A 13374-nucleotide genomic window follows, 5' to 3' on the forward strand; every position below is an offset into this window, starting at 1 on the left:
TCCCGAGTGCTTCTAATTTCCCTTCCAAGATTATTCGAGCGGCTAGACAGCCGCATCTTGCCGGATCCAGTTGGGCAAATGCGGCACTAAGATCTCAGTCTAAGTATTTAGCAAGATCGTGGGCTTGCGACTCTAGTCGTGTAGCGCCTACTCGCGCTGCTGATCGCAAAGTTATAGCTGTTGATGATTCCGTTTGCGGAACAATGTGCAGTGACCCCTAAAAGACTGGCCTCCGGTGCAACCCTGGCTTTGTAAGTCCCGCCTAGGGTCTTCGGAGATCTACCCGCACTCCACAAGACTCTGGCAGACCTTCAGAGACCCTGAAAATCTTTGATGCACCTCACTCTCACAGTACGGTCTCGATGCTGGAATTCATACTGTGGCTGGTCCAGCAGTGACCTCGATAGACCTAGGTAGACGTAGCATCTACGCATATGTGCAATGATCTTTGAATTCGACAGTGAACCCTTTCGCGTGATGGCATCCGATATCAAGCAAGTTAGGCATCGTTGAGATTGGCAACATGTAGCCTACAGAGACTAAACTTTCGGGACATGTGTCAGTTGGTTGGCCTTGAGTTGCGTTCTCTAACTCGTGCGCGTGCGGCTCGGGCGTCCTACTGACCGAGTCCCTAGAAACGGAGAATATCGCATCAGTGGCGTTGAGGAACTGTCCCAACAGTGGAGAGAATTGGCCTAATCAACCGCATCGGTTTGTTTGTTCTGGTAAAGAATCCTTTCAAGAAATGACGCACTATGGGCGCTGGAGGCTCGGATGGCCACCATCCGCAAAACGCTTGGCTGTGTACTCGCTCCACTACAGCCTTTGATGTGACCACGAACAGTAGTATGTGGTGGAGAAAGTGGCTTCTCGCTGTGACGATCAGTATCTACAGAGTCAAGATGATCGTCAGTAGATCTCAACCTGAAGAGGACTTGATGGGATGAGGATGCTCTTGGTATATCCAGATTGATGTATATAAGGACGAAGAATTGTGCTTCTTTTCATCTCATCAGACACTCAACCATCACATCACACCATCAAACTTCATCAACACTTCATCTTCAATCTCGCACATCAAAAACATACAAGATGCACTTCTCAACTCTTTTCATCTCCACCATGATAGCTGCTGCTGCTGCTGCTCCCATCGCATCATCAGAGAAGCGCCAGCTTCTCAATGACCTTTCACCCGACGTTGTTGATCTCCTCAACCGCCTCGGTCTTGTTGGTCTCTCTCCACCAGTTGGAGGCATCGTCAACACTCTCGGCTCAGGCTTGAAGAGGCGCCAGCTTGTGGCCGACCTATCCCCAGATGTTGTCGACCTTCTGAACCGTCTCGGTCTCGTTGGTCTATCTCCACCAGTTGGCGGTATCCTTGACACCATCAGTGCCGATGTTAAGAAGCGCCAGCTCGTGGCTGATCTCTCTCCTGATGTCGTCGACCTTCTGAACCGTCTCGGACTTGGTGGTCTTTCCCCACCTGTCGGTGGAATCCTTGACACCATCAGTGCCGATGTTAAGAAGCGCCAGCTCGTGGCTGATCTCTCTCCCGATGTCGTTGACCTCCTCAACCGCCTTGGCCTCGGTGGCCTCTCACCTCCGGTCGGTGGGATCCTCGACACCGTCAGTGCCGACGTCAAGAAGCGCCAGGAGCTTGTTGCAGACCTGTCGCCCGATGTTGTTGACCTCCTCAACCGCCTCGGCCTTGGCGGCCTCTCTCCTCCCGTCGGCGGCATCCTTGATACCGTCAGCGCTGACGTTTAAGGAGCGAGATTGCAAGACGTTTTACAAGCGAAATTGCAAAAATTCGCGAGTCCGCGAGACCGCTAGTCCATAGGCTAAGAGCCATTCGTATCTGCGAACAGCGCTCTACACATGGACTGGGTTATGATTGATTAAGCCTGATAGTTTCTGATTTAGTTTGAATGCGAATCTTTACCTTGAACATTCTTTGTTGCACATGATTCGTGAGGCATGGTTCTTTCTTGATGAAGAACAATCACTCGCGGGATACACTTACTTGCGCGACCAACTAGAATCTCTTTCCCAGTAGCCAATCAGAAAGGCCTAGATGGAACATGATCTCTATGCGTCTGCAACATCCTTTGCGCTCTAGTCGATTTTCAATAGCTTCATTTATATTCTGTAGGTTGATGAACATGCTGCAGATATGTCCCAGTAGTCCTTCGGGAGATTATTGCGGTAGGAAACCTTTGGCAAACTGGGCGAAAGTTAATTGCTTTTCTTGCACGATGCAAATAGCGACGCAATTCATAAAAAAACGGCGAAGCACATAATGAACATGAATGCTCGTAAAGAACCATCAGATTAATCAGAGCTTTTGTACAGTGATGGTAGTTCAATACCTACCATAGAATCTTGAAACGTCTATGGGTACCACATCAAGCCCCAATCAGGCCATTGTGGTTTCACAGTTTCCGCCGGACGAGCCCGCGGAAGAAGTCAAAACTGTTGCTGTCGCTCTGCAACGTAATGAGCTTGCCCGTAGGTCGATCTTCCCAGCCCAGCTCTTCGGCCAACAGCAGACCCCAATCTCTCGTAATCCCCTTGATCCTCGCCTTAACATCACCCTCTGTCTCGAGCGTAACAATCTGATCTGTATGTAGCCAATTGTCGTAATAGTCGCCTTCCATATCTCTGGTGAAGCCAGCCTGGCAGAAGGTCGAGTACAACGTTTCGAATTGGGCAAGGATAGATGCGAGGAGCTTTTCGTGAGTGAAGGCTTTCAGAGGAGGCGATTGGGTACTCGCTAAGAGGTTGAGAGATGTCGTAGGTAGTGCGTTCGAGAGGTTGAGACCGATACCACAGACGAGATCATAGCTGCTGCCACTGTAGCTACTGTTTACCAGAATGCCACCGATCTTTACAACTGGGTTGTTGGACGAGCCGGGGAGCTGCGCGTATATGTCGTTTGGCCACTTTAACTTCACTGGTATCTTGTCATAACCTGGCCCATAGTTCTTGATGCCGGCAACGATAGCCAAAGCAGCAAGATACTGTATGAATATAACGGGTGCAGACTGTGACACTGCGAGTGAGTGGTGCATGACGGTGGAAAACATTAGACCACCAGGTGGAGATATCCATACATTGCCGCCCCTACCGCGACCAGCAATCTGGGTTGCTGCTGTCATCGTGAAGCCGGTCGGTAAGTTTCGGAGCAACGCGGGATTCTTCTCGAGCAGACTGTTGGTAGATGTTACGACCTCGCCATATAGAAGGTGCTTGCCAAAAGCAGCATCTGGGTTTCGTAATTTGTTGTGGTAGAAGTTTAGATTCGCATAAAAGGCCTCATGGTGGAAGGGAATTTCTTTGGTTGACGGTAGTCCTTGGTCGTGTGGAAGGATGGATTTGACGATCTTTTCGTAGTCAATTATCTGATCGGACGAAGACGCCGCAGTGTACGCAACGCATTCTTGAATCTCTTCCTCTTTCGTCTTCGGTTTCTCCCTATCATCACTTGGAGTCTCTGTTGATGAAGTACTCCCAGTGACAGTTCCCAATTTCGGTAGTTTCTCTGTCACTGCGCTTACAGCGCGCTTGAGCTCGTGCACGCTCCAAGTGCTACCAGGCTTTTCGATTCTAAAAATGTCGTTCTTGCCATTAATGTACTGATCACCATCGACTACAGTAAGGACTTCAGCCCAGCTTTCGATGAGGTTGGAGACATCTGTCCCAGTGTGAGATGTGAGGTGCAGGCGAGACAGGGATGGTACCGCTTGTTCCTCCTCATTGACTTGTAGTCCAAGCTTCTGCAAGACCAGTCCCAGAAAGACTATCCGGGTTCTATCAGTTACGGTAATGTCTTTGATTACTGACGCATAAGAAGGTAGGCTTGGGATCTGGGCAAGGTTTTGTGGCGCAAACCTGGTTGTTGTTAGTGAGTGGTCTGGACGATAGTGGGATAAAACTTGCTCAGGATGCGGACCTGTCAGCACAACATGCCCTTCGCCTATCTTGCGATATACCATCGCTGCTTTTGTCGCACCTGAATCAACATGTAGATCTTCGGTGTAGCTTGCAAGAATCTCTACTCCTCTGTCTTCAAGCTTGTCTGCATCGACAAATACGCCACCGCCGTTATAGTAGCTCTTGAAATGATCTGCTACACTGTCGTCTGCGTTTTGGAACGCGCGTTTATTGATCTTGATGTTCGTAGCCCTTGCGCCAGCTTCGCTAGCATATTGAAACCCTGCAAAGGCCAGTCCTCTACAGATGCCGGGGAAGAAGCCTAGTTCGCGATCGCCCACCACTCCCATCTTGGGGTCATCGACCTCAAACTCACACTTCGAGCTGCCATAGTAGCCGCCAGCACAGAATCCAAGATACGAGCCGCCGCTGTTGATATAGCGGCTGATGCGCCGGTTGCCCTCACCATTGAGCGTGCGGCAGTAGCCCAAGTCAGCGCCACCCGGGAATACAAGCAGCGCACATGTACTGAACCATGGCTCTTTGATGATTATATCGCCAGTGACAGGTATAACGGCATATGTTGGTGATAGTAGTCTTCGCAGCGTGTAAAGGCAATGACGAACTGACTCTGTGGTGCTGCCATGACCTGGTTGCCTGTGAGTATCGCATCTTCGAGTGTAGGAGTTTACCAATACCTGAGTAGACCAAGACATTCATCTTCTTGGACGCCATTCTTCAAAAAAGTGGTGACGTTCACTTCGGAGCCGAACTGTCCCGGTCCTTCTCCGCACAGAACACCGAGCACTTCGCTCACAGCTCAACACTCCAGCCTAACCTCAATCCGAGCTCTTTTCGAAATGTCTAAAGACGATAAAGCAAGCGCTGCAGCTGCACAGCTCTTGATTGATGACGAACCTGATGACTGGTGTGTCCAATCGCGGGGTCGGACGGAGCGATCAAGCTGACCAGACGTGTAGGGACAAGAGAATCTTCAGCACCGGCTGCGCAGGTCCGTGGTATCCCAAAGTGCTGACAGGTCGCTCAATTGACTTTTTTGTTAGATGAAAACACCAAATTGACCGATTGCTACTACGAGAAGAAGGACTGGCGCGCGTGCAAGCAGGAGGTGAGTAGTCGCGTTCTCGATGGTGTTGCGCTCTAGCCTCGGAAGCCGAGATGTGGCCGAGCCATTGCGAGCAAATTGAGCATTTAATACTAACACATTCTTCAGATGGAGACGTTCCGACAGTGCTGGCAGAGACATGGCAATGATAAGCGGACAGACTCGAAGAATGTTTAAGACTGCATGGAGGTTATTGTACGACAGGTGTATCGATATGTAAACAGGATATTGTGAACAGGATATCATAAAAAATCGTTGTGCAATATACACACTGTGGTTTACAGTTTTGCAAACACGGTCGGCACAGCGCCACCCATCTCTACCAGCGTGCTCTTGTTCTTCACCCATGCCTCCAAACCCTTCTTTCCATTCTCTACACCAACACCGCTCATCTTCCAGCCACCTACGCTCATCTCTGCAGGACTCTCGCCCCATGTATTCACCCACGTGATACCAGCTTCCAGCTGTGCGATAACCTTGTGCGCCAAGTTCAGGTTACTGGTGAAAACACCAGCGGCAAGTCCCATCTTGGTAGCGTTCGCGCGCCGTAGAACTTCGTCAATAGTCTTGTATGTCAGTATCGACATGACGGGGCCGAAGATCTCCTCCTGGACAATTTTCATGTCGTCGGTGCAGTTTGTGAAGACAGTGGGCTGAACCCAGTAGCCGTTGTTGTACGATTTATCGTAGTGTGAAGCGAGCCACGAAGGCTTGTCGGTTCCGCCGCATAGGAGTTTCGCCTTGTCCTTCTCGGCGCCGTGCCTGATGTAGGAAATGACCTTGTCGTAGTGCGGTTTCGAGACCAAGGGCCCAAAGTTGGTATTTGAGTCGAGGACGTCGCCGGCGCGAATGTATTGTATCTTCTCTAACAAGCGCTTCTCGAAGTCTTGCTTCATGCTCTCGGGTATGAAGACGCGCGTTCCATTGGTGCAGACTTGGCCAGTCGAGAAGAAGTTGGCCATCATTGCGCCGTCGACTGCCTGTTCGAGATCGGCATCAGGAAGAATGACGCATGCCGACTTGCCACCAAGCTCCATGGTCACATACTTCATCTCTCCAGCTGCACTTCCCGCCACCTTCTGGCCTGTTGAGACTTGTCCCGTGAAGCTCACCTTTGCAATGCCCGGGTGTTTGGTGAGATAGGCGCCAACCTCGCCTCCTCCTTGGACCACGTTGAAGACGCCCGCCGGCACGCCAGCTTCGGCATAAATTTTGGCCAGCTCGGTGGAATGTAGTGGCGTGAACTCGGACGGTTTGTAGACCATACAGTTGCCCGCCGCCAAGCAAGGTGCCGACTTCCAGAGCGCGATCTGGATAGGGTAGTTCCACGCGCCGATACCTGCACATACGCCCAGCGAGTTCTTCGTTGTGTAGACCCAAGCATCTGGCCGCAGTTGGGCCGTCTCGCCATTCATGCCACCACCGCCTACAAGATTCGCAAAGTATTCAAGCACATCGGCGCCCGTGACTACGTCGACCGTGGATGTCTCGGAGAAGGGTTTGCCCGTATCGCGTGTCTCGATTCGTGCGAGGTCATCATTGCGTGCGCGTAGGAGAGCGGCGGCTCGTTGGAGGATACGTGCGCGTTCAATCGCAGGCGTTGCTGACCATGCCGGGAAAGCTTTCTGTGCCGAGGCTATCGCAGCGTCGATGGCAGGCTGTGTGGTGGAGTGTATGTTTGCAATGGGCTCTGCTGTTGCGGGATCAATGGTCTGGAAGGACGATGTCGAGCTGCCTGGCTGGACTTTGCCGTCGTAGTAGGCGAATCGTGGCGCGTATGGGAGTGACATGGCGGCTGTGTATGTGCTTGAATGTGGTGCCCTGGGCAAGATTCGCTAAAGGGCTCTTACGGGCGGCAGTGCATATCAATATAGAGTTCTGGAGGTGAGCAAAAACTTCTCCACGATTAGCATGATCAAGTGCTGAGCGTGGTTAGTGCCTTGTCGCTACTTACATCACAGCTGTTCGCTGAAGTAGCTCGGACGCAGACGCAGTACATGCGCTTGAGCTTCCTTTGGTAGACAGGAAATCCCAAAATGTACTAGCGGGAAGAATTGCCCTCGTAACTGATCCGTAGCGGCCGCAGATATGTACTGTGTATGTCACACCTGGTAGCAGCATGCATACGCGCTTTGCGCTTTGCGCTTTGCGGCGGGAACAAGCTGTTCCTCAGCCAAGTGGCAGAAAAGACGGTGACGACGTCCGAACGTTCACCGCCCGCCCCATCCAGTAAGCGAGGCGAGCTTGCCGGGATGGCCATGTGTCGGAACGTGCTGCTAGGTACTGTAGCGGGATCGTCATCGGCGCGATTGCTATCACACCATCGACGCGGAGAAAGACCGTTTGTATGGAACACATGCTCATCATGCATCCAAAGCCGGAATCTCACTTGCTACAACCACGGCCCTACAGAACATCTTGTCGTTCGTCTCCGATTCTGCCAGAATCCATCCCCAAACGATTGCTGACAGCGCCAACCGCCAACTGCCAATCAGCCCGGACAACATCATCGTGCACGTGCACCCATCCGATAAAACCGAAAAGGCGCCGTCTAGCACGTCTTATCTGGGAAGGAATTTTGCATGTCCTGCAGCAGGCCCATTCACTTCAGTACGCACTTCACACCGGCACCATCACCCGTTGCCTGATCTGTGCTACACTTGCACAGTCCTTGCATCGCCTTTGTTGACCAGAGCGTCAAATTTTCGCCAAGTGCTCTTCCGTGCTCAGTAGTACATAAGGCAAGTCATCTGCCTCAGCTATCAATCTGTAATAGTCGCCAGCACTTCAAAGACAACTCCCGCAAGCAACAACTCCCAAGCAACAATGGCAGCAAATACCACAACCACTATTCCTCAGGATGCCACCTATGACTTTGTCATTGTTGGCGGAGGCACAGCTGGCTGTGTCATCGCATCTAGGCTCACCGAGTACCTGCCCAACAAATCAGTCCTCTTGATCGAGGCTGGCCCAAGCGACTTCATGGACGACCGCGTGTTACTGCTGAAGGACTGGCTGAATTTACTAGGTGGTGAGCTCGATTATGATTATGGCACAACCGAACAGCCCATGGGCAACTCACATATTCGCCACTCCCGAGCTAAGGTTCTGGGTGGCTGCTCATCACATAACACCCTCATCTCATTCAGGCCATTCGAGTACGACACTAAGAGATGGGAAGCACAAGGCTGCAAGGGCTGGAACTTCAAGACATTCATGCGTGTACTTGACAACCTTCGCAACACAGTCCAGCCTGTGCACGAGAAGCACCGAAACCAGCTCTGCTTGGACTGGATTGACTCGTGCTCGACTGCCATGGATATCCCTGTAGTTCATGACTTCAACCACGAGATCAAGACTAAGGGAGCGTTGAAGCCCTCTGTTGGCTTCTTCTCGGTATCCTACAACCCTGACGATGGCCGCCGAAGCAGCGCCAGTGTAGCGTACATCCACCCCATCCTTCGTGGCGAGGAGAAGCGCGAGAACTTGACCGTTCTCACCAACGCTTGGGTTCAGCAAGGTCAACGTCAACCGGCAGCAAAGTCACCGGTATCAACGTCACATTCCAAAATGGCGAGAAGCGGACGCTTAGCCCCAGGTGTGAAACTATTCTCTGCGCCGGCGCAGTCGACACGCCACGATTGATGCTTTTGTCTGGTCTTGGACCCAAAGAGCAGCTGTCGAATCTTGGCATTTCAGTTGTTAAGGATATCCCAGGTGTTGGTGAGAACTTGCTCGACCACCCCGAAAGCATCATCATCTGGGAGCTGAACAAGCCCGTCCCTCAAAACCAGACCACCATGGATTCGGATGCTGGTATTTTTCCTGCGCCGCGAAGTTCCCAACGCTGCTGGTGATGACGGCGACATTGCCGACATCATGATGCACTGCTACCAGATCCCCTTCTGCCTCAATACCGCTCGGTAAGTGCTTCATCATCTGATAATCTCATTGCCAAAAAACGGAAACTAACATTGCGACAGTCTCGGCTACGAAACTCCCATTGACGCCTTCTGCATGACCCCCAACATCCCGCGCCCCCGCTCCCGCGGAAAGATCTACCTCACCTCTTCCGACCCCAACGTCAAGCCCGCCCTCGACTTCCGCTACTTCACTGACCCCGAGGGCTACGACGCCGCCACCATTGTCGCAGGTCTCAAAGCTGCGCGCCAAATCGCTCAGCAAGCGCCCTTCAAAGACTGGATCAAGCGCGAAGTTGCGCCCGGCCCCAAGGTCCAGACTGACGAAGAACTTTCAGAGTATGGACGTAGGGTTGCACACACCGTCTACCACCCCGCAGGTACTACTAAGATGGGTGATGTGAGCAGGGATGAGTTTGCGGTCGTCGATCCTGAGTTGAAGATTCGCGGGCTTAAGGGCGTGAGGATCGCGGATGCGGGTGTTTTCCCCGAGATGCCGACCATTAACCCTATGCTTACTGTGCTGGGTATTGGAGAGCGTGCGGCGGAGATGATCGCAGCCGAGTGGGGATGGAAGGGCCTGGAGAAGGAGAAGTTGTAGATGTGTATGGATTAGATGTATGTATACTTTCAAATTGTGATAAATAATGTGACATGAAGTACTTCAAAATCTGGTTCTGCGAAACTCTTTCAAATTATCATGTGTACACCAGGAGGTCCTCTATGTCTTAAACTTTGCTTATTGGTAACCTAATCGTCGTACTGGAAGAGCCTCTTCATTCCATCATCTTCGACCTCATCCTCTTCGTAACCTTCAAGACTACTCCTACCGTGTCTCTCGACGGCCCTTCCGCCTATCGTAGTCGTAGTCGCTGGGGTGAAGCCACGGTCATCCTCCTCCTCCTCCTCTTCCTCCATCTGAACTGCCCTCTGTCCATCCACGAAGTCGCCAGCGTTATTCATCTCAGACGTCTCGAGAGTGAAAGGACCCTCATCGTCCTTGAATAGAGGACTCTCGAAGTTATCGTCCGAGGCTTCTGGGGACGGATCGCCCCTGGCCCTCCTTGCCTCTTTTTCCTTCTTCTTCCTCTCCGCGCGCCGACGTTCTTCCTTGGTCTTCCGTCCGCCCTTTAACCAGCGTCCGATTGGCCTTGGGAGGTTGTCCTCTCCTGTGCCAGTACGACCAGCAGCCCAGTCGACAAGTGAAAGGGCGCGTCTATTCGCTGTTGACGCGAGCGCGGCGCCGACAGACCAGCCTGCCTTGCCGATGCCGGACCTGGTGAGCGCTGAAGCATACGAAGCTGTTGCCGAGCCGATTTGCGTAAGTGCTGTGGTGGTGTCGTTGAAGGCGGCAGGCCAGGTTCCAGGGAAATTGTAGGAAGGCAGAGCACTTGAATCCAGTGCTGCAGGCTATGTATGGTGCAAAAGCTCTCTGGCGAAGGTAGCGCGGGAGGGAGAATATACGCCTTCGTCTTGCTCAAGCAGATCCCAGGAATCACTGCTGCTGCTACCGCTGCTCTTCTTCTTCAAGGGAGAAGCGCTTGGGGATTCTACGCGGGAGATCTCGCTGTACCGGCGCGCTGCTGCTTGCTCGCTCAGTTGGCGGCTTGGTGCCTCAGGCTGCTCGCTTAGGCGACGGGTAGGCGCAGGGAAAAGGCCATGTTCGGAGGAGGGCGATACATGGCGGGTGGCCGCATGTCGGCTGTCTTCTGAGCATGGCGAGCCTTGTGGCTGCTCATATGGACGTAGATGTTGTGAGGCTGAAGAGCCGCTCCGATGGTGTGGGCGGCCTCGGTCGCTGCTGCCTGTAGCCTTGCGTGACTGCTCGCGGTGACCCATAGCTCTTGTTGTGGTGCGTTGTATACGGTGACTTATTTCTGGACTTTGTGTATTAGTATACGTGATGTTTTCCTGGTACCCAAAAGTCCAAGATTGAGTTAGTGGTGCCGGCTGGCGCTCCTGTTGTTGGTGGCGAGGTTGTAAGTATGTAGGTAGAAGAGAGCGACAAGAAGGCCAAGATGCAGGGTGGAAACGCCTGCTGTGCGCTACGTTCTTTTGTGATATATGATGTCCCGGCAACGGCTAGCACCTGCGAGCGCAGTCACAGCGTCGTGGTGAAAGAAGTGCGGCCGCGGATGTGTCGCGACAAACAGTGAAGTTTTGTTTTCCGAACGTGTGGCTCGCAAATGCGGCTTAGAGGGTGTTGCCTTGGTTGAGTAACCCATGGTTTTACCGCTATGTCCATACTACTCGGTTAAAGGACCATAAAACCATATAACAGAAAGGGAATCATTTTGGGTCAGAAAGGCTCAATAAGTCCATTCAGTTCACGATTGTTGGTCTCTAGTCTTAAACTTTTTGATGTATCGTTTGATCGCCCTTGCCATTTTACTGATTACTTGTTCCTAACACCGAGCCCTGGAGAGTGAAGACGCCTGCACGTGACTTGTACCACCCAAATTTGGAATGCCATATATGCCAGGCGTGACAAGTAATGGGAGACTTACACAAAGCTACAGCTTCTGTGTATCGCTTCCATCCTCGATGTTCACGGGGCACCAGAAGTCGACCTCCTTGGGCTTGATCGAAATTTTCTCCGTTGTCGTGATGAAGTTACGAAGAACATTCTCCTCCTTAACTTTCTGCTTGTCCGTCAGCGTGAATACATCACGCACCGTCAGTCAAATTGCTCGCCTTCAAGATGAACTCCGGGCTCGCGTTCCAATGTTCGAGTAACATGAATTCGCCGGGCGCCTTCGGGTTCTGTAAAACGCTGATTGACTCAAACTCCGGCAACTTCGTGACAAGCGCATGCACAGGCCTCGTTGCTGCCAGAAAATCCACGGTACTTGAAGGAGCGAAGGTGAATTTGATTTGAAGGATAGTCCTGATGGTGGCCGTGGCTGACATAATGCGGACCAAATATAGTATATGTAGTTCGTTGAAGATCGAGGACTATCAATTGCCCAGGTGCTCAAGCTTGGTATAAATGGTGAGACTCGAGTTTCTGCGAGAACGCTAGAGGGCGCAGGCTTTATAGAGTCCTGGACGTATTGACCTCGGCATGCATGCCTCCCGATGGTCTTGTGCATTTGGGTTCTGACTTTCCAAAAGCAGCCAATACATCTGGAGAGTCTTCTATCGCGTAAATCCGGCTTAAAAATCCGGCTATAAAGGGGCGGAGCTACGGAGTGTAACTCCTCCCGATGAGGCGGAGTTCCGCACTTGATGTAGCGGATGCCGCGGCATTCAGATTCGGTGAGAACGTTTCTCTCGATGAGGACGACAGACTCGAAGAGCTTCTCAATGCTGTCAAGATCTGCAGGGGTTTGATCACCCCTGGGCAGAGTTCACGAAAGAGCTCAGCGAGCCCTAGGCTCATCCGTACATACCTAGGTGGATTCTTGGCGGAATGATGGGGAGTGATCATGTGTACGCCATTATAATTCTAAAGTGAGTCTATACCCTGAGGCACTATCACGGAGCCTGGATAGCTTCAGCATATCAACACTGACAGTGCGACTGTTCGACGCGGATAATTATTGGGGCCTTCAAATTCTTCAGATACGCTCAAGCCCGGGAATTGACTCACATGTAATAACTAATACAGAGCAGTACTAAGTTCTCGATTTAGGGGCGCACATCTAGCTCGGTGATGCCTGCCAGAACTTGATGTTGCTCCAAGATATGTAAGCCAATGATCCCCCCTCGATACATAAGTTGAAGAAGCGCTTCGCTCGACTTTGTGGAGGTACTATCAACCTTAGTATGCAAGCGCTACTAGTAGTCTCTTGAGATGCTGTCGGACGCAGGCCTGCATACCACTGCGTCAGCATGCCAAAAAGGTAACAATAATCTATGAACATCGATCACATGTGCAGAATGGTATATGTCGTCAGCCAGGTCTGACAGATGCTCCCGAGGTCGTTATGATTTTACAGCCCTCGATGGTCGGCAGGGCAAATTGCTATTCCCGGACCTTCTCGATCTGAAACATATTACAGTATGTTTCCTGACTCCTATGTGTGCTTTTCGTGCTCTTGCTCAGGAGTGCTGGTATAGCTAGGTAGTGAGTATAGATACCACGTGACTGCTGGCGCAAAGAGTCGCTGCCCATTGTGTGACTACAACAGTGGGGTCCATTTTTAACTCCTAATAATTGTTCCCAGTGGCCCTTCCCTAAAAATTATATTCTTCGCAGCGCTGATTCCAGCATTGATACTCATTTTCGAGCCCGTACGTGAAAGCACATCTGCCTAGGCCTTGACGAAGGCACTATGACCATCTACTACCTACGCCAAGACAGAGGCTCGGCAACTGCGCTAGTAGTCGCCAGCGCCCCTCCCTATGTTATACAACCTCCTCCTCTCTCCCGAAATATGACAACGCCGCGCC

General features: G+C 51.8%; 7 protein-coding genes across 7 annotated transcripts; 3 read left to right on the plus strand and 4 right to left on the minus strand.

Annotated features, from left to right (window-relative positions):
- Nucleotides 1-1092: 1092 nt before the first annotated feature.
- On the plus strand, nucleotides 1093-1767 carry SNOG_08426 (hypothetical protein; the record flags this gene model as incomplete). Its single annotated transcript, XM_001798686.1, has 1 exon — nucleotides 1093-1767. The coding sequence occupies one exon, from the start codon at nucleotides 1093-1095 to the stop codon at nucleotides 1765-1767; it is 675 nt and encodes a 224-aa protein (XP_001798738.1).
- Nucleotides 1768-2432: 665 nt separating this feature from the next.
- On the minus strand, nucleotides 2433-4668 carry SNOG_08427 (hypothetical protein; the record flags this gene model as incomplete). The annotated part of the gene is made up of 4 exons (XM_001798687.1): nucleotides 2433-3020; nucleotides 3114-3799; nucleotides 3953-4461; nucleotides 4583-4668. 4 exons carry the CDS (start codon nucleotides 4666-4668, stop codon nucleotides 2433-2435), a joined length of 1869 nt encoding a protein of 622 aa, XP_001798739.1.
- Nucleotides 4669-4793: 125 nt separating this feature from the next.
- SNOG_08428 (hypothetical protein) lies at nucleotides 4794-5236 on the plus strand (the record flags this gene model as incomplete). Its single annotated transcript, XM_001798688.1, has 4 exons — nucleotides 4794-4861; nucleotides 4914-4945; nucleotides 4998-5062; nucleotides 5168-5236. 4 exons carry the CDS (start codon nucleotides 4794-4796, stop codon nucleotides 5234-5236), a joined length of 234 nt encoding a protein of 77 aa, XP_001798740.1.
- A 101-nt stretch (nucleotides 5237-5337) lies between these two features.
- SNOG_08429 (hypothetical protein) lies at nucleotides 5338-7221 on the minus strand (the record flags this gene model as incomplete). The annotated part of the gene is made up of 2 exons (XM_001798689.1): nucleotides 7014-7221; nucleotides 5338-6954 (listed from the first exon to the last, which is right to left on the minus strand). The coding sequence occupies exon 2, from the start codon at nucleotides 6847-6849 to the stop codon at nucleotides 5338-5340; it is 1512 nt and encodes a 503-aa protein (XP_001798741.1). The 5' UTR covers nucleotides 6850-6954; nucleotides 7014-7221.
- A 664-nt stretch (nucleotides 7222-7885) lies between these two features.
- Nucleotides 7886-9627, plus strand: SNOG_08431 (hypothetical protein; the record flags this gene model as incomplete). Its single annotated transcript, XM_001798690.1, has 4 exons — nucleotides 7886-8579; nucleotides 8603-8875; nucleotides 8898-8982; nucleotides 9043-9627. 4 exons carry the CDS (start codon nucleotides 7886-7888, stop codon nucleotides 9578-9580), a joined length of 1590 nt encoding a protein of 529 aa, XP_001798742.1. The 3' UTR covers nucleotides 9581-9627.
- Nucleotides 9628-9729: 102 nt separating this feature from the next.
- SNOG_08432 (hypothetical protein) lies at nucleotides 9730-10818 on the minus strand (the record flags this gene model as incomplete). The annotated part of the gene is made up of 2 exons (XM_001798691.1): nucleotides 9730-10389; nucleotides 10444-10818. 2 exons carry the CDS (start codon nucleotides 10816-10818, stop codon nucleotides 9730-9732), a joined length of 1035 nt encoding a protein of 344 aa, XP_001798743.1.
- A 674-nt stretch (nucleotides 10819-11492) lies between these two features.
- Nucleotides 11493-11889, minus strand: SNOG_08433 (hypothetical protein; the record flags this gene model as incomplete). The annotated part of the gene is made up of 2 exons (XM_001798692.1): nucleotides 11493-11617; nucleotides 11655-11889. The coding sequence occupies 2 exons, from the start codon at nucleotides 11887-11889 to the stop codon at nucleotides 11493-11495; spliced, it is 360 nt and encodes a 119-aa protein (XP_001798744.1).
- Between the last annotated feature and the right edge of the window lie 1485 nt (nucleotides 11890-13374).

This window comes from Parastagonospora nodorum, assembly GCF_000146915.1.
Source record: "Parastagonospora nodorum SN15 chromosome Unknown scaffold_12, whole genome shotgun sequence".
In the NCBI taxonomy this organism is placed as follows: Eukaryota; Fungi; Ascomycota; class Dothideomycetes; order Pleosporales; family Phaeosphaeriaceae; genus Parastagonospora; species Parastagonospora nodorum.